Source organism: Phalangium opilio, unplaced genomic scaffold (assembly GCF_054372755.1).
Source record: "Phalangium opilio isolate 3A_F unplaced genomic scaffold, DU_Popi_V2 ptg001662l_1, whole genome shotgun sequence".
NCBI lineage: Eukaryota > Metazoa > Arthropoda > Arachnida > Opiliones > Phalangiidae > Phalangium > Phalangium opilio.
Genome location: NW_028324260.1, coordinates 579,230 through 601,591, shown reverse-complemented (window position 1 = coordinate 601,591; position 22,362 = coordinate 579,230). Strand labels below are relative to the sequence as shown.

The 22,362-nt window shown below is 43.7% G+C and overlaps 1 protein-coding gene and 13 non-coding genes across 14 annotated transcripts; all 14 read right to left on the bottom strand.

The window, feature by feature from the left end:
* Positions 1-77: 77 nt before the first annotated feature.
* TRNAS-GCU (transfer RNA serine (anticodon GCU)) lies at positions 78-159 on the bottom strand. The gene has a single exon. It is a non-coding gene; the product is annotated as a tRNA-Ser (tRNA).
* Positions 160-500: 341 nt separating this feature from the next.
* TRNAS-GCU (transfer RNA serine (anticodon GCU)) lies at positions 501-582 on the bottom strand. Its single transcript has one exon. It is a non-coding gene; the product is annotated as a tRNA-Ser (tRNA).
* A 763-nt stretch (positions 583-1,345) lies between these two features.
* TRNAS-GCU (transfer RNA serine (anticodon GCU)) lies at positions 1,346-1,427 on the bottom strand. Its single transcript has one exon. It is a non-coding gene; the product is annotated as a tRNA-Ser (tRNA).
* A 1,323-nt stretch (positions 1,428-2,750) lies between these two features.
* Positions 2,751-2,832, bottom strand: TRNAS-GCU (transfer RNA serine (anticodon GCU)). Its single transcript has one exon. It is a non-coding gene; the product is annotated as a tRNA-Ser (tRNA).
* A 1,185-nt stretch (positions 2,833-4,017) lies between these two features.
* Positions 4,018-4,099, bottom strand: TRNAS-GCU (transfer RNA serine (anticodon GCU)). The gene has a single exon. It is a non-coding gene; the product is annotated as a tRNA-Ser (tRNA).
* A 1,886-nt stretch (positions 4,100-5,985) lies between these two features.
* Positions 5,986-6,067, bottom strand: TRNAS-GCU (transfer RNA serine (anticodon GCU)). The gene has a single exon. It is a non-coding gene; the product is annotated as a tRNA-Ser (tRNA).
* A 1,323-nt stretch (positions 6,068-7,390) lies between these two features.
* Positions 7,391-7,472, bottom strand: TRNAS-GCU (transfer RNA serine (anticodon GCU)). Its single transcript has one exon. It is a non-coding gene; the product is annotated as a tRNA-Ser (tRNA).
* A 765-nt stretch (positions 7,473-8,237) lies between these two features.
* On the bottom strand, positions 8,238-8,319 carry TRNAS-GCU (transfer RNA serine (anticodon GCU)). Its single transcript has one exon. It is a non-coding gene; the product is annotated as a tRNA-Ser (tRNA).
* Positions 8,320-8,803: 484 nt separating this feature from the next.
* Positions 8,804-8,885, bottom strand: TRNAS-GCU (transfer RNA serine (anticodon GCU)). Its single transcript has one exon. It is a non-coding gene; the product is annotated as a tRNA-Ser (tRNA).
* Positions 8,886-9,508: 623 nt separating this feature from the next.
* TRNAS-GCU (transfer RNA serine (anticodon GCU)) lies at positions 9,509-9,590 on the bottom strand. The gene has a single exon. It is a non-coding gene; the product is annotated as a tRNA-Ser (tRNA).
* Positions 9,591-10,355: 765 nt separating this feature from the next.
* Positions 10,356-10,437, bottom strand: TRNAS-GCU (transfer RNA serine (anticodon GCU)). The gene has a single exon. It is a non-coding gene; the product is annotated as a tRNA-Ser (tRNA).
* Positions 10,438-10,921: 484 nt separating this feature from the next.
* On the bottom strand, positions 10,922-11,003 carry TRNAS-GCU (transfer RNA serine (anticodon GCU)). Its single transcript has one exon. It is a non-coding gene; the product is annotated as a tRNA-Ser (tRNA).
* Positions 11,004-11,488: 485 nt separating this feature from the next.
* Positions 11,489-11,570, bottom strand: TRNAS-GCU (transfer RNA serine (anticodon GCU)). Its single transcript has one exon. It is a non-coding gene; the product is annotated as a tRNA-Ser (tRNA).
* Positions 11,571-14,975: 3,405 nt separating this feature from the next.
* On the bottom strand, positions 14,976-20,633 carry LOC149582773 (uncharacterized). The gene is made up of 2 exons (XM_089864092.1): positions 19,450-20,633; positions 14,976-19,308 (listed from the first exon to the last, which is right to left on the bottom strand). The coding sequence occupies exons 1-2, from the start codon at positions 20,631-20,633 to the stop codon at positions 14,976-14,978; spliced, it is 5,517 nt and encodes a 1,838-aa protein (XP_089720218.1).
* Positions 20,634-22,362: the final 1,729 nt, after the last annotated feature.

The window sequence follows — 22,362 nt, the reverse complement described above, 5'->3', positions numbered from 1 at the left end:
ACTCGGCCATCCCTTCCGCGATTTAAACGAGTTAAATCATTTTGACTGCATTTGTGTTCAAAACAAAACGGATAAAACGACGGAGGCGAGATTCGAACTCGCGCGGGCAGAGCCCAATGGATTAGCAGTCCATCGCCGTAACCACTCGGCCACCCCGTCCTCGATTTAAAGCTGGTTTAAATATTTTGCCTGAATTTGTGATTAAAACAATCCGGTTAAAACGACGGAGGCGAGATTCGAACTCGCGTGTTTAGGGCCCTATGTATTAGCAATCCATCGCCTTAACCATTCGGCCATCCCTTCCGCGATTAAACAGAGTTTACTCATTTTGACTGCATTGGTGTTCAAAACAAAACGGATAAAACGACGGTGGCGAGATTCGAACTCGCGCGGGCAGAGCCCAATGGATTAGCAGTCCATCGCCTTAACCACCCCGTACTCGATTTAAAACGGGTTTAATTATTTTGCCTGAATTTGTGATTAAAACAATCCGGTTAAAACGACGGAGGCGAGATTCGAACTCGCGCGGGCAGAGCCCAATGGATTAGCAGTCCATCGCCGTAACCACTCGGCCACCCCGTCCTCGATTTAAAGCTGGTTTAAATATTTTGCCTGAATTTGTGATTAAATCAATCCGGTTAAAACGACGGAGGCGAGATTCGAACTCGCGTGTTTAGGGCCCAATGTATCAGCAATCCATCGCCTTAAATACTCGGCCATCCCTTCCGCGATTTAAACGAGTTAAATCATTTTGACTGCATTTGTGTTCAAAACAAAACGGATAAAACGACGGAGGCGAGATTCGAACTCGCGCGGGCAGAGCCCAATGGATTAGCAGTCCATCGCCTTAACCACCCCGTCCTCGATTTAAAACGGGTTTAATTATTTTGCCTGAATTTGTGATTAAAACAATCCGGTTAAAACAACGGAGGCGAGATTCGAACTCGCGTGTTTAGAGCAAAATGTATTAGCAATCCATCGCCTTAACCACTCGGCCATCCCTTCCGCGATTTAAACGAGTTAAATCATTTTGACTGCATTTGTGTTCAAAACAAAACGGATAAAACGACGGAGGCGAGATTCGAACTCGCGCGGGCAGAGCCCAATGGATTAGCAGTCCATCGCCTTAACCACCCCGTCCTCGATTTAAAACGGGTTTAATTATTTTGCCTGAATTTGTGATTAAAACAATCCGGTTAAAACGACGGAGGCGAGATTCGAACTCGCGTGTTTAGAGCAAAATGTATTAGCAATCCATCGCCTTAACCATTCGGCCATCCCTTCCGCGATTTAAACGAGTTAAATCATTTTGACTGCATTTGTGTTCAAAACAAAACGGATAAAACGACGGAGGCGAGATTCGAACTCGCGCGGGCAGAGCCCAATGGATTAGCAGTCCATCGCCTTAACCAATCGGCCACCCCGTCCTCGATTTAAAACTGGTTTAATTATTTTGCCTGAATTTGTGATTAAAACAATCCGGTTAAAACGTGGGAGGCGAGATTCGAACTCGCGTGTTTAGGGCCCAATGTATCAGCAATCCATCGCCTTAAATACTCGGCCATCCCTTCCGCGATTTAAACGAGTTAAATCATTTTGACTGCATTTGTGTTCAAAACAAAACGGATAAAACGACGGAGGCGAGATTCGAACTCGCGCGGGCAGAGCCCAATGGATTAGCAGTCCATCGCCTTAACCACCCCGTCCTCGATTTAAAATTGGTTTAATTATTTTGCCTGAATTTGTAATTAAAACAATCCGGTTAAAACGACGGAGGCGAGATTCGAACTCGCGTGTTTAGGGCCCAATGTATTAGCAATCCATCGCCTTAAATACTCGGCCATTCCTTCCGCGATTTAAACGAGTTAAATCATTTTGACTGCATTTGTGTTCAAAACAAAACGGATAAAACGACGGAGGCGAGATTCGAACTCGCGCGGGCAGAGCCCAATGGATTAGCAGTCCATCGCCTTAACCACCCCGTCCTCGATTTAAAACGGGTTTAATTATTTTGCCTGAATTTGTGATTAAAACAATCCGGTTAAACCGACGGAGGCGAGATTCGAACTCGCGTGTTTAGAGCAAAATGTATTAGCAATCCATCGCCTTAACCACTCGGCCATCCCTTCCGCGATTTAAACGAGTTAAATCATTTTGACTGCATTTGTGTTCAAAACAAAACGGATAAAACGACGGAGGCGAGATTCGAACTCGCGCGGGCAGAGCCCAATGGATTAGCAGTCCATCGCCTTAACCACCCCGTCCTCGATTTAAAACGGGTTTAATTATTTTGCCTGAATTTGTGATTAAAACAATCCGGTTAAAACGACGGAGGCGAGATTCGAACTCGCGTGTTTAGAGCAAAATGTATTAGCAATCCATCGCCTTAACCATTCGGCCATCCCTTCCGCGATTTAAACGAGTTAAATCATTTTGACTGCATTTGTGTTCAAAACAAAACGGATAAAACGACGGAGGCGAGATTTGAACTCGCGTGTTTAGGGCCTAATGTATTAGCAATCCATCGCCTTAACCACTCGGCCATCCCTTCCGCGATTTAAACGAGTTAAATCATTTTGACTGCATTTGTGTTCAAAACAAAACGGATAAAACGACGGAGGCGAGATTCGAACTCGCGCGGGCCTAATGTATTAGCAACCCATCGCCTTAACCACTCGGCCATCCCTTCCGCGATTTAAACGAGTTAAATCATTTTGACTGCATTTGTGTTCAAATCAAAACGGATAAAACGACGGAGGAGAGATTCGAACTCGCGCGGGCAGAGCCCAATGGATTAGCAGTCCATCGCCTTAACCAATCGGCCACCCCGTCCTCGATTTAAAACTGGTTTAATTATTTTGCCTGAATTTGTGATTAAAACAATCCGGTTAAAACGACGGAGGCGAGATTCGAACTCGCGTGTTTAGGGCCCAATGTATTAGCAATCCATCGCCTTAAATACTCGGCCATCCCTTCCGCGATTTAAACGAGTTAAATCATTTTGACTGCATTTGTGTTCAAAACAAAACGGATAAAACGACGGAGGCGAGATTCGAACTCGCGCGGGCAGAGCCCAATGGATTAGCAGTCCATCGCCTTAACCACCCCGTCCTCGATTTAAAACGGGTTTAATTATTTTGCCTGAATTTGTGATTAAAACAATCCGGTTAAAACGACGGAGGCGAGATTCGAACTCGCGTGTTTAGGGCCCAATGTATTAGCAATCCATCGCCTTAAATACTCGGCCATCCCTTCCGCGATTTAAACGAGTTAAATCATTTTGACTGCATTTGTGTTCAAAACAAAACGGATAAAACGACGGAGGCGAGATTCGAACTCGCGCGGGCAGAGCCCAATGGATTAGCAGTCCATCGCCCTAACCACCCCGTCCTCGATTTAAAACGGGTTTAATTATTTTGCCTGAATTTGTGATTAAAACAATCCGGTTAAAACGACGGAGGCGAGATTCGAACTCGCGTGTTTAGACCAAAATGTATTAGCAATCCATCGCCTTAACCACTCGGCCATCCCTTCCGCGATTTAAACGAGTTAAATCATTTTGACTGCATTTGTGTTCAAAACAAAACGGATAAAACGACGGAGGCGAGATTCGAACTCGCGCGGGCAGAGCCCAATGGATTAGCAGTCCATCGCCTTAACCACCCCGTCCTCGATTTAAAACGGGTTTAATTATTTTGCCTGAATTTGTGATTAAAACAATCCGGTTAAAACGACGGAGGCGAGATTCGAACTCGCGTGTTTAGAGCAAAATGTATTAGCAATCCATCGCCTTAACCATTCGGCCATCCCTTCCGCGATTTAAACGAGTTAAATCATTTTGACTGCATTTTTGTTCAAAACAAAACGGATAAAACGACGGAGGCGAGATTTGAACTCGCGTGTTTAGGGCCTAATGTATTAGCAATCCATCGCCTTAACCACTCGGCCATCCCTTCCGCGATCTAAACGAGTTAAATCATTTTGACTGCATTTGTGTTCAAAACAAAACGGATAAAACGACGGAGGCGAGATTCGAACTCGCGCGGGCAGAGCCCAATGGATTAGCAGTCCATCGCCTTAACCAATCGGCCACCCCGTCCTCGATTTAAAACTGGTTTAATTATTTTGCCTGAATTTGTGATTAAAACAATCCGGTTAAAACGACGGAGGCGAGATTCGAACTCGCGTGTTTAGGGCCCAATGTATCAGCAATCCATCGCCTTAAATACTCGGCCATCCCTTCCGCGATTTAAACGAGTTAAATCATTTTGACTGCATTTGTGTTCAAAACAAAACGGATAAAACGACGGAGGCGAGATTCGAACTCGCGCGGGCAGAGCCCAATGGATTAGCAGTCCATCGCCTTAACCACCCCGTCCTCGATTTTTAATTGGTTTAATTATTTTGCCTGAATTTGTGATTAAAACAATCCGGTTAAAACGACGGAGGCGAGATTCGAACTCGCGTGTTTAGGGCCCAATGTATTAGCAATCCATCGCCTTAAATACTCGGCCATCCCTTCCGCGATTTAAACGAGTTAAATCATTTTGACTGCATTTGTGTTCAAAACAAAACGGATAAAACGACGGAGGCGAGATTCGAACTCGCGCGGGCAGAGCCCAATGGATTAGCAGTCCATCGCCTTAACCACCCCGTCCTCGATTTAAAACGGGTTTAATTATTTTGCCTGAATTTGTGATTAAAACAATCCGGTTAAACCGACGGAGGCGAGATTCGAACTCGCGTGTTTAGAGCAAAGTGTATTAGCAATCCATCGCCTTAACCACTCGGCCATCCCTTCCGCGATTTAAACGAGTTAAATCATTTTGACTGCATTTGTGTTCAAAACAAAACGGATAAAACGACGGAGGCGAGATTCGAACTCGCGCGGGCAGAGCCCAATGGATTAGCAGCCCATCGCCTTAACCACCCCGTCCTCGATTTAAAACGGGTTTAATTATTTTGCCTGAATTTGTGATTAAAACAATCCGGTTAAAACGACGGAGGCGAGATTCGAACTCGCGTGTTTAGAGCAAAATGTATTAGCAATCCATCGCCTTAACCATTCGGCCATCCCTTCCGCGATTTAAACGAGTTAAATCATTTTGACTGCATTTGTGTTCAAAACAAAACGGATAAAACGACGGAGGCGAGATTTGAACTCGCGTGTTTAGGGCCTAATGTATTAGCAATCCATCGCCTTAACCACTCGGCCATCCCTTCCGCGATTTAAACGAGTTAAATCATTTTGACTGCATTTGTGTTCAAAACAAAACGGATAAAACGACGGAGGCGAGATTCGAACTCGCGCGGGCAGAGCCCAATGGATTAGCAGTCCATCGCCCTAACCACCCCGTCCTCGATTTAAAACGGGTTTAATTATTTTGCCTGAATTTGTGATTAAAACAATCCGGTTAAAACGACGGAGGCGAGATTCGAACTCGCGTGTTTAGACCAAAATGTATTAGCAATCCATCGCCTTAACCACTCGGCCATCCCTTCCGCGATTTAAACGAGTTAAATCATTTTGACTGCATTTGTGTTCAAAACAAAACGGATAAAACGACGGAGGCGAGATTCGAACTCGCGCGGGCAGAGCCCAATGGATTAGCAGTCCATCGCCTTAACCACCCCGTCCTCGATTTAAAACGGGTTTAATTATTTTGCCTGAATTTGTGATTAAAACAATCCGGTTAAAACGACGGAGGCGAGATTCGAACTCGCGTGTTTAGAGCAAAATGTATTAGCAATCCATCGCCTTAACCATTCGGCCATCCCTTCCGCGATTTAAACGAGTTAAATCATTTTGACTGCATTTTTGTTCAAAACAAAACGGATAAAACGACGGAGGCGAGATTTGAACTCGCGTGTTTAGGGCCTAATGTATTAGCAATCCATCGCCTTAACCACTCGGCCATCCCTTCCGCGATCTAAACGAGTTAAATCATTTTGACTGCATTTGTGTTCAAAACAAAACGGATAAAACGACGGAGGCGAGATTCGAACTCGCGCGGGCAGAGCCCAATGGATTAGCAGTCCATCGCCTTAACCAATCGGCCACCCCGTCCTCGATTTAAAACTGGTTTAATTATTTTGCCTGAATTTGTGATTAAAACAATCCGGTTAAAACGACGGAGGCGAGATTCGAAATCGCGTGTTTAGGGCCCAATGTATCAGCAATCCATCGCCTTAAATACTCGGCCATCCCTTCCGCGATTTAAACGAGTTAAATCATTTTGACTGCATTTGTGTTCAAAACAAAACGGATAAAACGACGGAGGCGAGATTCGAACTCGCGCGGGCAGAGCCCAATGGATTAGCAGTCCATCGCCTTAACCACCCCGTCCTCGAGTTTTAATTGGTTTAATTATTTTGCCTGAATTTGTGATTAAAACAATCCGGTTAAAACGACGGAGGCGAGATTCGAACTCGCGTGTTTAGGGCCCAATGTATTAGCAATCCATCGCCTTAAATACTCGGCCATCCCTTCCGCGATTTAAACGAGTTAAATCATTTTGACTGCATTTGTGTTCAAAACAAAACGGATAAAACGACGGAGGCGAGATTCGAACTCGCGCGGGCAGAGCCCAATGGATTAGCAGTCCATCGCCTTAACCACCCCGTCCTCGATTTAAAACGGGTTTAATTATTTTGCCTGAATTTGTGATTAAAACAATCCGGTTAAACCGACGGAGGCGAGATTCGAACTCGCGTGTTTAGAGCAAAGTGTATTAGCAATCCATCGCCTTAACCACTCGGCCATCCCTTCCGCGATTTAAACGAGTTAAATCATTTTGACTGCATTTGTGTTCAAAACAAAACGGATAAAACGACGGAGGCGAGATTCGAACTCGCGCGGGCAGAGCCCAATGGATTAGCAGCCCATCGCCTTAACCACCCCGTCCTCGATTTAAAACGGGTTTAATTATTTTGCCTGAATTTGTGATTAAAACAATCCGGTTAAAACGACGGAGGCGAGATTCGAACTCGCGTGTTTAGAGCAAAATGTATTAGCAATCCATCGCCTTAACCATTCGGCCATCCCTTCCGCGATTTAAACGAGTTAAATCATTTTGACTGCATTTGTGTTCAAAACAAAACGGATAAAACGACGGAGGCGAGATTTGAACTCGCGTGTTTAGGGCCTTATGTATTAGCAATCCATCGCCTTAACCACTCGGCCATCCCTTCCGCGATTTAAACGAGTTAAATCATTTTGACTGCATTTGTGTTCAAAACAAAACGGATAAAACGACGGAGGCGAGATTCGAACTCGCGCGGGCCTAATGTATTAGCAACCTATCGCCTTAACCACTCGGCCATCCCTTCCGCGATTTAAACGAGTTAAATCATTTTGACTGCATTTGTGTTCAAATCAAAACGGATAAAACGACGGAGGAGAGATTCGAACTCGCGCGGGCAGAGCCCAATGGATTAGCAGTCCATCGCCTTAACCAATCGGCCACCCCGTCCTCGATTTAAAACTGGTTTAATTATTTTGCCTGAATTTGTGATTAAAACAATACGGTTAAAACGACGGAGGCGAGATTCGAACTCGCGTGTTTAGGGCCCAATGTATTAGCAATCCATCGCCTTAAATACTCGGCCATCCCTTCCGCGATTTAAACGAGTTAAATCATTTTGACTGCATTTTTGTTCAAAACAAAACGGATAAAACGACGGAGGCGAGATTCGAACTCGCGCGGGCAGAGCCCAATGGATTAGCAGTCCATCGCCTTAACCACCCCGTCCTCGATTTAAAACGGGTTTAATTATTTTGCCTGAATTTGTGATTAAAACAATCCGGTTAAAACGACGGAGGCCAGATTCGAACTCGCGTGTTTAGAGCAAAATGTATTAGCAATCCATCGCCTGAACCATTCGGCCATCCCTTCCGCGATTTAAACGAGTTAAATCATTTTGACTGCATTTGTGTTCAAAACAAAACGGATAAAACGACGGAGGCGAGATTTGAACTCGCGTGTTTAGGGCCTAATGTATTAGCAATCCATCGCCTTAACCACTCGGCCATCCCTTCCGCGATTTAAAGGAGTTAAATCATTTTGACTGCATTTGTGTTCAAAACAAAACGGATAAAACGACGGAGGCGAGATTCGAACTCGCGCGGGCCTAATGTATTAGCAACCCATCGCCTTAACCACTCGGCCATCCCTTCCGCGATTTAAACGAGTTAAATCATTTTGACTGCATTTGTTTTCAAATCAAAACGGATAAAACGACGGAGGAGAGATTCGAACTCGCGCGGGCAGAGCCCAATGGATTAGCAGTCCATCGCCTTAACCAAACGGCCACCCCGTCCTCGATTTAGAACTGGTTTAATTATTTTGCCTGAATTTGTGATTAAAACAATCCGGTTAAAACGACGGAGGCGAGATTCGAACTCAAGTGTTTAGGGCCCAATGTATCAGCAATCCATCGCCTTAAATACTCGGCCATCCCTTCCGCGATTTAAACGAGTTAAATCATTTTGACTGCATTTGTGTTCAAAACAAAACGGATGAAACGACGGAGGCGAGATTCGAACTCGCGCGGGCAGAGCCCAATGGATTAGCAGTCCATCGCCTTAACTACCCCGTCCTCGATTTAAAATTGGTTTAATTATTTTGCCTGAATTTGTGATTAAAACAATCCGGTTAAAACGACGGAGGCGAGATTCGAACTCGCGTGTTTAGGGCCCAATGTATTAGCAATCCATCGCCTTAAATACTCGGCCATCCCTTCCGCGATTTAAACGAGTTAAATCATTTTGACTGCATTTGTGTTCAAAACAAAACGGATAAAACGACGGAGGCGAGATTCGAACTCGCGCGGGCAGAGCCCAATGGATTAGCAGTCCATCGCCGTAACCACTCGGCCACCCCGTCCTCGATTTAAAGCTGGTTTAAATATTTTGCCTGAATTTGTGATTAAAACAATCCGGTTAAAACGACGGAGGCGAGATTCGAACTCGCGTGTTTAGGGCCCTATGTATTAGCAATCCATCGCCTTAACCATTCGGCCATCCCTTCCGCGATTAAACCGAGTTTAATCATTTTGACTGCATTGGTGTTCAAAACAAAACGGATAAAACGACGGTGGCGAGATTCGAACTCGCGCGGGCAGAGCCCAATGGATTAGCAGTCCATCGCCTTAACCACCCCGTCCTCGATTTAAAATTGGTTTAAATATTTTGCCTGAATTTGTGATTAAATCAATCCGGTTAAAACGACGGAGGCGAGATTTAAAACTCGCGTGTTTAGGGCCTAATGTATTAGCAATACATCGCCTTAACCACTCGGCCATCCCTTCCGCGATTTAAACGAGTTAAATCATTTTGACTGCATTTGTGTTCAAAACAAAACGGATAAAACGACGGAGGCGAGATTCGAACTCGCGCGGGCCTAATGTATTAGCAACCTATCGCCTTAACCACTCGGCCATCCCTTCCGCGATTTAAACGAGTTAAATCATTTTGACTGCATTTGTGTTCAAATCAAAACGGATAAAACGACGGAGGAGAGATTCGAACTCGCGCGGGCAGAGCCCAATGGATTAGCAGTCCATCGCCTTAACCAATCGGCCACCCCGTCCTCGATTTAAAACTGGTTTAATTATTTTGCCTGAATTTGTGATTAAAACAATACGGTTAAAACGACGGAGGCGAGATTCGAACTCGCGTGTTTAGGGCCCAATGTATTAGCAATCCATCGCCTTAAATACTCGGCCATCCCTTCCGCGATTTAAACGAGTTAAATCATTTTGACTGCATTTGTGTTCAAAACAAAACGGATAAAACGACGGAGGCGAGATTCGAACTCGCGCGGGCAGAGCCCAATGGATTAGCAGTCCATCGCCTTAACCACCCCGTCCTCGATTTAAAACGGGTTTAATTATTTTGCCTGAATTTGTGATTAAAACAATCCGGTTAAAACGACGGAGGCCAGATTCGAACTCGCGTGTTTAGAGCAAAATGTATTAGCAATCCATCGCCTGAACCATTCGGCCATCCCTTCCGCGATTTAAACGAGTTAAATCATTTTGACTGCATTTGTGTTCAAAACAAAACGGATAAAACGACGGAGGCGAGATTTGAACTCGCGTGTTTAGGGCCTAATGTATTAGCAATCCATCGCCTTAACCACTCGGCCATCCCTTCCGCGATTTAAAGGAGTTAAATCATTTTGACTGCATTTGTGTTCAAAACAAAACGGATAAAACGACGGAGGCGAGATTCGAACTCGCGCGGGCCTAATGTATTAGCAACCCATCGCCTTAACCACTCGGCCATCCCTTCCGCGATTTAAACGAGTTAAATCATTTTGACTGCATTTGTTTTCAAATCAAAACGGATAAAACGACGGAGGAGAGATTCGAACTCGCGCGGGCAGAGCCCAATGGATTAGCAGTCCATCGCCTTAACCAAACGGCCACCCCGTCCTCGATTTAGAACTGGTTTAATTATTTTGCCTGAATTTGTGATTAAAACAATCCGGTTAAAACGACGGAGGCGAGATTCGAACTCGCGTGTTTAGGGCCCAATGTATCAGCAATCCATCGCCTTAAATACTCGGCCATCCCTTCCGCGATTTAAACGAGTTAAATCATTTTGACTGCATTTGTGTTCAAAACAAAACGGATGAAACGACGGAGGCGAGATTCGAACTCGCGCGGGCAGAGCCCAATGGATTAGCAGTCCATCGCCTTAACTACCCCGTCCTCGATTTAAAATTGGTTTAATTATTTTGCCTGAATTTGTGATTAAAACAATCCGGTTAAAACGACGGAGGCGAGATTCGAACTCGCGTGTTTAGGGCCCAATGTATTAGCAATCCATCGCCTTAAATACTCGGCCATCCCTTCCGCGATTTAAACGAGTTAAATCATTTTGACTGCATTTGTGTTCAAAACAAAACGGATAAAACGACGGAGGCGAGATTCGAACTCGCGCGGGCAGAGCCCAATGGATTAGCAGTCCATCGCCGTAACCACTCGGCCACCCCGTCCTCGATTTAAAGCTGGTTTAAATATTTTGCCTGAATTTGTGATTAAAACAATCCGGTTAAAACGACGGAGGCGAGATTCGAACTCGCGTGTTTAGGGCCCTATGTATTAGCAATCCATCGCCTTAACCATTCGGCCATCCCTTCCGCGATTAAACCGAGTTTAATCATTTTGACTGCATTGGTGTTCAAAACAAAACGGATAAAACGACGGTGGCGAGATTCGAACTCGCGCGGGCAGAGCCCAATGGATTAGCAGTCCATCGCCTTAACCACCCCGTCCTCGATTTAAAATTGGTTTAAATATTTTGCCTGAATTTGTGATTAAATCAATCCGGTTAAAACGACGGAGGCGAGATTTAAAACTCGCGTGTTTAGGGCCTAATGTATTAGCAATACATCGCCTTAACCACTCGGCCATCCCTTCCGCGATTTAAACGAGTTAAATCATTTTGACTGCATTTGTGTTCAAAACAAAACGGATAAAACGACGGAGGCGAGATTCGAACTCGCGCGGGCAGAGCCCAATGGATTAGCAGTCCATCGCCTTAACCAATCGGCCACCCCGTCCTCGATTTAAAACTGGTTTAATTATTTTGCCTGAATTTGTGATTAAAACAATCCGGATAAAACGACGGAGGCGAGATTCGAACTCGCGTGTTTAGGGCCCAATGTATCAGCAATCCATCGCCTTAAATACTCGGCCATCCCTTCCGCGATTTAAACGAGTTAAATCATTTTGACTGCATTTGTGTTCAAAACAAAACGGATAAAACGACGGAGGCGAGATTCGAACTCGCGCGGGCAGAGCCCAATGGATTAGCAGTCCATCGCCTTAACCACCCCGTCCTCGATTTAAAATTGGTTTAATTATTTTGCCTGAATTTGTGACTAAAACAATCCGGTTAAAACGACTAAGGCGAGATTCGAACTCGCGTGTTTAGGGCCCAATGTATTAGCAATCCATCGCCTTAAATACTCGGCCATCCCTTCCGCGATTTAAACGAGTTAAATCATTTTGACTGCATTTGTGTTCAAAACAAAACGGATAAAACGACGGAGGCGAGATTCGAACTCGCGCGGGCAGAGCCCAATGGATTAGCAGTCCATCGCCTTAACCACCCCGTCCTCGATTTAAAACGGGTTTAATTATTTTGCCTGAATTTGTGATTAAAACAATCCGGTTAAAACGACGGAGGCGAGATTCGAACTCGCGTGTTTAGAGCAAAATGTATTAGCAATCCATCGCCTTAACCACTCGGCCATCCCTTCCGCGATTTAAACGAGTTAAATCATTTTGACTGCATTTGTGTTCAAAACAAAACGGATAAAACGACGGAGGCGAGATTCGAATTCGCTCGGGCCTAATGTATTAGCAAGGCTCTCGAAGTTGGGGACGCAAGCTAGATAGGGTGTATCTTTTTCCCCCCCTTGCTTTGGCTTCCCGCTCGCGTTTTTAACTTCACACACGCTAGCTTGGGTCCTCATCGATGCGGAGTATCACACCTCCTCGGTGGTGAGAGCTGGTTAACCACTACGTTGTGTGGGCTAAGCGGATACGCGCCCTTCCCAAGCCAAGGTGTTGAGGCATCGTGCCGAGGGCTGCATGGTACTGGGGAAGTAAAACTACGGTATCGCTAACGATCCCCTCGGGGCACCGGGCGACACCCCGTTGTATCTAGCCTTCCACCCGGGTGGGGGACTACCGGGTGGTGACCTTTTACTTGCCCCCTTACTCGTGGGATTCCCATGGATAAATCTAATAAAAACAACTCTAACACTACCAAACCTACGGTGCAGGGGTCTGCTCAAGGCAGAACCCACACTGATACCACTTTACAAGGGCTTGTATCCAGCGATACTCGTGCCGATTTATCGGTGCGTGTGTCTGGCAAGCCCTCGAAACGTACCGTGCGTCGTCGTCTCAAACGACGGATTGCTCGGCAAAAGGTCAAATCGGGGTCTGAAACGGTCTCCACCCCCGCTGGGGGTGCGATGGCTCGTGACAACCCAATGAAGAGGCCCAGAGCGGAGGATTCGACTCCCTCACCAAGTACCTCGCAGGCGGCGTCGAAAAAGGCTAAGTCCTATAGTGACGCCGCCAGCTCAGAAAAGATGGCCATTGTCAAAAAAGGCTATCCGACGGCGGTCATCACGGAGGAAGACGTGGGCCCAATTCAGAAGGCGATTCTAAGGGCGCTGGATGGGATACCTTCGGGAGCCCTCTACCGCGCCTTGCGAACTTTAGCCTGACGACCGGGGCCCTAGTATACTCCTGTGAGGATTCGTTCACTGGGCAATGGTTGAAGGACAACTTAGCCTACTCGGTGGTGGGGGATGCGGTGCTCTCAGTAATGAGAGCTAGCGAACTCCCTAAGCCGTTTAAGGTAATGTTCCGCACCAAGGACCAGATCACCAAGGAGCCGGCGGTGCTGTTTCGGCGCCTAAAGGCCCTTAATGCAGGTTTTGCCACTGAACGCTGGAAATGTATCCGGACGTACGTGGACAGGGCCGTACGGTACTGGGTACTGCTCATTGATGGCTCCTCATTGGGAGCCATTAAGAATGCTGGTTTCGTGGGCTATACTGGAGTGGACAAGGGTTCCTTCAAACTCCTTCAGAACACGGAAACCACTAAAACCACTGTAGCCGAGTCTGCGGCGGGGGTGGGACTAGCGAGATGGGGGATCTCGCGGAGGAGCTCTCTGGTGTCGCTCTAGGCACAGAGGGGGAGGGGGGTGGCTCATTCGGAAGTCTGTTCTTCCATGGATGAGTCCACCCTACTGGAAGAATCGGATGGGACCCTTCGGGGTTCAGCCGATGAGCGTTCTAGTGGTCCTGGTGAGGGGGAGGATCTTGGGACTGGGAGCTCGCCTGTCGGGGGGGGGGAGGTGCCATTAGCCCTCTCGGGACCGATGAGGTGTAGCTAGGTCCCTTCTGAACCCCTCTCTTAGGGACCATGGGGACGCTACGTGCAATTCAAATCAATTTGCACCATAGTAAGGCGGCCTCTGCGGTACTCTGCAGGAGGTTTGCTATAGAGGGTCTTGATCTGGCCCTCATACAAGAACCGTGGATTTGCCATGGCAAAATCCTCGGTCTTGACGCGGCGGGGTCACTATTTTATGACCAAACTGCTGCTAGACCTAGGGCGTGTATTTTGGTTCGGAGGGATCTTTGTTGTATCTCTCTACCGCTGTACACGTCCCAGGACACGGCGGCCGTGAATCTAGTCCTGGCCACTGGGCATATTGCGGAATACTCTTATTAATTGAAGGGAGAGCTTATGTAATTTAAAGCTTACACTTAAAAACCGACTGAAAAATTTCTAAGTGATTTTTGCCTATTTGGCTAGGCGCTAAATATTTTCTAAGTATTTTTACTTTTTACCTATTTGGCTAGGTTCTAAATTTTACCACTTTTTTGTGGTGCTAAAGTGACGAGATCTTAAGGGTTTGAATTCTTAAAAGCAAGTGATTTTATTTGTAGAAGTTTTTACAGAGAGAGGTAAAGTTTTTTTTTTCTTTCAAAGGGGGACCACCCCAGATTCAAAAACCCCGTACGTATCACCCACGTCGCAGGTTATTTTCCATTTGGAATTTTTTCAAGGTACCCAAATCTTACAAAAATAGTTTTCTTTTCTTAGGGGTTTTTTAGTTTTCAACAACCACATGTTTTTAAACCTTAGAGGGTGTTTCTTTTTTGAACGTTAGATGTCAATACGAAGGGGTGAGGGATTACATTCAATTTTTTAACACTCCCCACAAAAGACTTTGTCTTTTCTACATTCCATTACACAATTACAAATTAAAAAATTATATCAATGTTACAGTTTTTTTTTTTTTTTTTTTACATAGATTTCAAATCAAAATTTTTTTTTTTTTTGCTAAACAATATTACCTTTTATTATTATTACATTTATTTAAACATTTTATAACATGCAATTTTAATCTTAATTTATTTTATTGAGTTAGTCTATTCATTTACTTCTAAAGAATAAAGTAACTGCACTGGCCTACGTATCTCATGGCCTTTATCGTTTTTGACTATGCATGATCTTACTTTTCCATCTCTTCCTATTATTACTTCCTTAATTAAGCCTAACTTCCACATTTGTTTTTGAACTTTGTCCTCATGAATTAGGACTACATCTCCTTTTTTCATTTCTTTTTGTTTTTTATCTAGTTTACTGTTATGAGCCGATCTTAGTTCTAAGAGATATTCATTTCTCCATCTTTTCCATAATCTATCATTTAATGCTAATCGGCTTTTTTCCCTTTTAATAAATTCCTCTTTTGAGGCTGGTATCTTTTTGGCTAAATCAAGTTTTTGAGGGGGGAGGCAAGTCACTCTTTTTCCTATTAATAGATGGGATGGTGTTAAGGGGCTTGGTTCTCCTATCTCGTTAAAAACGTAAGTTATTGGTCTGGAATTGACCACGGCTTCCGTTTCTATAAGCATTGTTTCTAGTTCAGTGTAGTTCAGAGCCGCTTTACCCAAAAGTTTTTTCAATACAGTTTTTGTTGATCTGACTAAACGTTCCCAATAACCGCCATGCCAGGCAGCTCTATCTGTGATAAAGCGCCACTCGATTCCCCTTTTTCCAAAAAAATTCAACACTTCCGGATCTTTAATTACTTTCCAAATAGTTTGTAATTCTTTATCAGCTTTTTTGAAGGTCTTGCCATTATCACTGTATACCAGGTGGGGAATTCCCCTCCGGGATATCATCCGTGAAAATGCAAGTAGGAATTCATGAGTACTAAGGGAAGCCACCAACTCTAAATGTAGGGCTCTTGACACAGCACACGTGAACAAACAGATATAAGCTTTTTCGCTTTTCCCTGCTATTTGTACGTAAATAGGCCCCGCAAAGTCGATCCCTATGGTTTCAAAACATGGAGTTTCCTCAATTCTTTCTTTCGGCAAATTAGCGAAAGGTGCGTCACCAGCTTTAGCAAGGTATTTTTTACATAAATAACAGCCTTTGACTACACTTTTGGCCAACTGCCGACCAGAAATCACCCAATAGCGCTCACGCGCCTGAGTTATGGTGTCTTGGACACCTGAGTGATAAACTTGGTCATGGCTTCTTTTCATTATCAATTTTGACAGTTGTTGATTTTTAGCTAGAATGATTGGATGTTTTGTTGCATAGCTCATGCTACCTTCCTTTAATCGACCCCCTACTCTTAACACACCTTGGTCATCCAAAAAGGGCGATAGGTTCACAATTTTAGAGTTATTGCTAATTTGTTTTCCTTCCTCTAATGTTTCAATTTCCTCTAAATAATCTAGTTTTTGAGAAGCTCTAATCCAGTATAACTCAGCTCTATTTAGTTCACTTGTTTGGATGGGTCCTTTTACAACATTCGCTTTCTTATAGATTTGCATATCTAAAAATCTAATCATGTAGGCTGTGATTCTGAGCACTTTTTGAAGAGAGCTAAATTTGTTTAGGTCAATTATTTTGTTTAGGTTTCTATTTTCGGTGCATCTAACAACCAAAGTTTCAACTTTTCTTTCTCTTTTAATTTCATCTAATTTTGGTTCTATTCTAGATTGGTCTTCCGAAAATTTAGGCCAAAAGGTTTCATCCTTCACGAGCCAACTCGGTCCTTCTAACCACTGTTTCCCTTTTAAAAGATCCTCAACTTTCATCCCCCTTGTACCTTTATCCGCGGGGTTTTGTTCCCCTGGGCAGTGAGCCCAAGTTTCGGGGTTGGATAGTTGCTTGATTTCTTTGATCCTATTTGAAACAAAAGGTTTCCAGACTTCTGATGCACCCTTTATCCAATGAAGCGCAATCATTGAATCTGTCCACATATGAACATCTAAATTTTCCTCTTTGAAAGCCTCTTTGACATAAGTTAATAGCCTAGCTCCTATTGCGCAACCCATCAGCTCAAGTCTTGGGAGGGTAAGTTCTTTCAAGGGAGCCACCCTAGCCTTTGCGGTAACAAATGCCACTTTTACCTCCTTGTGGTTGATTACGTAACGAATGTAAATAACCGCACAGTAAGCTTTCATGCTCGCATCACAAAAACAGTGCAGAGACATGTTCGTTACTTTATCAGGAGCTTCCTTGAAATAGCACCTGTCTATTGCCACTTTCCCAATTTGTGGTAATTCTTGGTACCAATGACTAAACGATTTTCCTAATTTTTCAGATAGCTCTTCATCCCAACTTACTTTTTCAATCCAAAGTGTCTGTAGTATCATTTTTGCTCTAATCGTATAGGGCGCTAAAATCCCCATGGGGTCGAAAACTTGTGCCACAATACTAAGGACACCCCTTTTTGTTTGCTTAATGTTGGGTAAGGTCTCAATAATTTTTGTGACTTCTAATGAGAATGTGTCTGCCCTTGGGTCCCAAATTAACCCTAATAGTTTTTGTGGTTCAGCTTCCTGTTTACCATCGAATGGTATGCCTGATCGCTTTGCCTTTGTATTTTCTAGTCTCCAAAGTTCTCTAAGCTTGTCTGAGTTTGTTTGCCATTTTCTTAATTTCATATTGGCCTTACTAATCACTTCTGCTACGTCTTTTGACAGCTCAAAGGCTTTAGGTACGTCAGTTTCTCCAGTAGTAACGTCATCAACGTATGTGTCTTGGTTGATTACCTCAACAGCTTTTGGTTTTACTTCTCTAAAACTTTCTACATTAATTTTAAGTGTGGCTGCTAGTAAGCACGTACTACTGGTTAAACCGAAAGCTACCCTTGCCATTCTGAGTACAATGAATTCATCCTCATTAATATTCCCATCTATTTCGTTGACCCATAGGAACCTAACCGAATCTCTATCTTTTTCGGCTAGGGCCACTTGCAAAAATGCCTTCTCAATGTCGGCAGTAATTACTATGACGTGTTTTCTAAAACGCAGTAGCAATAGTAAAAGTTCAGGATTTAGATTTGGGCCGCTACTTAAACAATCATTGAGGGACGGTTCCCCTTTAGCGTGGGCCGAACCATCTAGAACCACCCTGAGCTTGGTTGTGGGGTGATCTTTTCTTCTGACTGCCTGGTGAGGTGCATAATAAGTGCCTGGGTTGTTATCGCCTATTTTTGGGTTTTCTACCTTTTCTACTATCCCTTTCTCTAGCTGGTCCATGATTACTTCTTTGTAATCATGATAGAATTCTGGGTCCGATTTAAATTTTCTAACTAAGGGTTTGAAACGTTGAATAGCTAGGGGGAGATTGTTTGGTAGGACCTCCTTTTCTAAATGCCAGGGAAGTTTAACATGGTACCTCCCATCTTTAAATTCTGTTGTTTGTTTAAAATTTTCCATGAACTCTGAATCCATGTCCTGATTTTTAGGGTTCCCATCTATACCTATGGCTTCGAGCTCAAAGAGGGATTTTAGCATATCTGATGTTTTTCCAATGTTAACTAATCCTACTCTAACAGCTGTGCTGTTTACTTGAAATATCGGACCGTTTTGGGCTCCTTGAATAACCCAACCTAAGTGTGTTTCTAAACAAACCATATTCTTACTAAATCTTTTAGTTTCCCCGGTGACTATTTCCCAATAGTGGTCCACTCCTATCAAAATTTCAATATTGGTTTCGCCTATTTTTGCCTGGCTAGGAGGATCACATAGTTTTAGACCCTTTTCGTTCATTAATTCCTCAATTTTGTGAAATTCATTAGTAGCCACGGCTTCACATAAATACGGTAGAACTATTGCCTGAATTTCTACCCTTTCATCTGGATCTACTTGCCTTTGTAAGACTACTTTCACTACCTTTCTGACCTCGGAGCTTGGATTTTTATTTGCAAAATTGTATACTGTTATTGTTTCTTGCCCTACCTCGGGTAAGTCTAATTTCTTTGCAACTTCTTCCCTAATAAAAGTAGCTTGTGACCCATTATCTAGAAGAATTCTTACGCCCAATTGTTTTTCTGGGCTTTGGGGATTTTGAGCTGTAGTTTTTGCAGTTTGCAACAAAACTGAACCTAATTCTACTTGAGATGAGGTTATTGTCATTGCGTTTACCCCGTTTTGTGCTAGATCCTTTTTAATTTCATTCCCACCTACATTTTGTTTGTTAGCCTTGTTTTGATTACAAATTGCCGCATTGTGACCACCATCGCAAATTTTGCATGTTTGATACCTAGAATTGCATTCGCTAGCCATATGACCCCTTTTTATGCAAATAAAGCATCGTTCTTGTTCGATAATTAACCTTCTTTTATCCTCTAAACTGTGTTTTTGGCAATTAGTAGAAGTATGACCTTCGTTTTCACAAAATATACAATAAAATGAACCTCTGTTTTGAAACTGGTTGAAACCATTGCTTTGCATTCTAAAATTACCATTATTTCTAAAATTTCCTTGACCAAAATTTCCCTGATTTTGCAAATTTCTAAAATTTCCTTGATTTTTCTGTTTGTTTACGCTTGTTGTTAGGGCTGATGCTGAAGCTGTTTTTGGTCCGTTCTCTGACGGTCTGAATTCTTTTGGTTTTATTTTTTCTTTGTTTTTTGTCCCTAATGTAATTGAAATTTCTCTAGCTTCTATTTGTTTACCCAAGAAATCCATTAATTTCTCAATATCAAATTCCGCGTCATAAGACCCTGCCAAACTGTATTGAACCCTCATTTCTTGTGGGATGCTTTCTAATATAGCGGGACAAACAGAATATCCACTGAGTGACGTGTCTACCCCTAACGCGCTTAAACTTCTGAGACTAACTTCACAAGTGTTGTAAAGACGGCGTAAACCTTTCACGTTATTTTGATCATGCACAGGTTCTAGGTGTAATAAATTACTCATATGCATATGCTTAACTACTCTTGGTTTGTCATATCTGTTTCTTAATAATCTAACTGCCTCATCATAGCTTTTGTCTGAGACATGTAATCCTTTTAAAGTTTCCTTAGCTTCTCCGGTTAAGTGAGATTCTAATTGAGATAATTTCTCCGTTGGAGATAAATTTGCTTGGCTTACCGCCAACTGGAATCTGGTGAAGAATCCGTCCCATTGCATCAGATCTCCTGCGAATTTTGTTATTTCTAACGAAGGTAGACTGGACTGCGTCCTGTATAAATATCCCGTTGGTGGATTTCCGGCGCTGAGTCCACCGGTGCTTGGTGGTGCCGTGGAAAATGTTGCTCCCACGTTGACTCCGGCGGTTAATCCTGTATTTGATGTTGGAGTACCGGATCCTGGATTAATTCCGTTGTTTAATCCTTGCGCTCCTGGCGCTGCTTGGTTGACGATCGTAGATCCACTGATGGAACTAGCTCTGGATGCCGCGTTTAATTCGTTTATTCCTCGCTCCGTGCGACTTTTTAATCTTGAAATATCGTCCTGGATGTCCTCCGCCTTTTCTTGATCCAGGTCTTTCGCGCTTTGGTCTGTTGTTGGTATTAATTGCCAAATATTTTGGTCTTGTTGTTGGAGTTTGAGTTCTTTTTGTTTTAAAGCGGATAGTTCGTCTTCTAATTCTCCAGCGGTAACGCTTAGATCGGCTAGTAAATCTTTAATTTTGTTTTCTATTTTGGTAACCGCGCGCCTCGTCACAGCTCGCGATCCTTTTTCCGCTGCTAAGTTCGTTGAGTTTAAAGCCGCACTCGGGTTGCTTTGGCCCGAGCCAGTAGAGTTTTTTGTAGTTTGGTCGGTGATCATTTTAAAATTGTTTTGTTCTCCAAATAAAGTTTTTCACCGTACCTTATTGCCGTTGATTTTTCAAAGTCCTTTTAAGAATGTTTTTGATTAGCGCGATTCCCGAAAAGTTCGTTCTCGGTGCACTATTAGAACCCGTGTTCTTTTAATCCGTTTTTATTTTTTAATTTTTGTCTAAACCTTGTTTTTCCCGGGTTTCGGCACCATATTGCGGAATACTCTTATTAATTGAAGGGAGAGCTTATTTAATTTAAAGCTTACACTTAAAAACCGACTGAAAAATTTCTAAGTGATTTTTGCCTATTTGGCTAGGCGCTAAATATTTTCTAAGTATTTTTACTTTTTACCTATTTGGCTAGGTTCTAAATTTTACCACTTTTTTGTGGTGCTAAAGTGACGAGATCTTAAGGGTTTGAATTCTTAAAAGCAAGTGATTTTATTTGTAGAAGTTTTTACAGAGAGAGGTAAAGTTTTTTTTTTCTTTCAAAGGGGGACCACCCCAGATTCAAAAACCCCGTACGTATCACCCACGTCGCAGGTTATTTTCCATTTGGAATTTTTTCAAGGTACCCAAATCTTACAAAAATAGTTTTCTTTTCTTAGGGGTTTTTTAGTTTTCAACAACCACATGTTTTTAAACCTTAGAGGGTGTTTCTTTTTTGAACGTTAGATGTCAATACGAAGGGGTGAGGGATTACATTCAATTTTTTAACAGGGCATGCCAAGTTGACTATCACGGCTGCCTCCGCATACTTTGCCCACGACGCGGACTCTCTCCCGACAATTGAGGTGATCAATTTGGTCAATCAATGTGAAAAGAGAGGGGACAAACTAATCATTGGCTGCGATGCCAATGCTCATCACATCACGTGGGGCAGCTCTGACTGCAACAAGAGGGGTGATGATTTACTAGAATATTTAGTTGGTTGTAAACTCTATATTCTTAATCAAAACAATGAACCTACTTTTGTTACTTCTAATAGAAGGGAGGTCATTGACCTCACGCTAGCCACAGAAAACCTCGTGTCTTCCGTGTCTAACTGGCATGTGTCAAATGAACCGTCTCTGTCGGATCATAGGCACATCTGCTTTACTGTTGCGATTACTTCTGTCCCGGCGGGGACGGAGATACGCAACCCAAAACGGACTAATTGGGCCGGCTATAGGGAAGACCTAATCCTACGCTACGGAGGGGGTCACACTCTTAAACTTACTTCACCTAAGGATCTTGATCGGACTGCTGGTGATTTACAGTGCTCCATCATGGAGTCGTTCCACCGGAACTGCTCACTTAAGACCGTCAACCGCTCGAGGCTTGTCCCTTGGTGGAACGCGGATCTCAGCCGGCTTCGTAAATACACGCGCAGGCTCTTTAACAAAGCCAAGCGCACGGGTGATTGGGCTGGATACAGGCAGTCCCTTAACACCTACAACAGGGCCATTAGAGCTGCTAAGAAGGACTCCTGGCGGACCTTCTGTGAGCAAATCTCCAATGTCCCTGCCACGGCTAGGGTCATGAAGATTCTAGCGCACGACAGCACACATCGACTTAATGCTATTAAGCTACGGGAGGGTGTGTACACTAAATCTGTGGCTGAGACTCTCAAGCACATGCTGGAGGTCCATTTTCCAGATTCTACTTTTATCAATCCAACAAACCTTGACTCTCTCTACCCTGTCCTGCACAGGGCTAAGAGGGAAGACTGGCTTGTAGCCAGACAGGTTGTCACGA

Excerpts from the sequence above, each read along its gene's own strand:
- LOC149582773 (XM_089864092.1), bottom strand. The coding sequence starts at position 20,633 with ATGATCACCGACCAAACTACAAAAAACTCTACTGGCTCGGGCCAAAGC. Across the intron at positions 19,309-19,449 it reads AAACCAAAAGAATTCAGACC|AATGCAAAGCAATGGTTTCA; the intron begins GTCAGAGAACGG and ends TGGTAATTTTAG.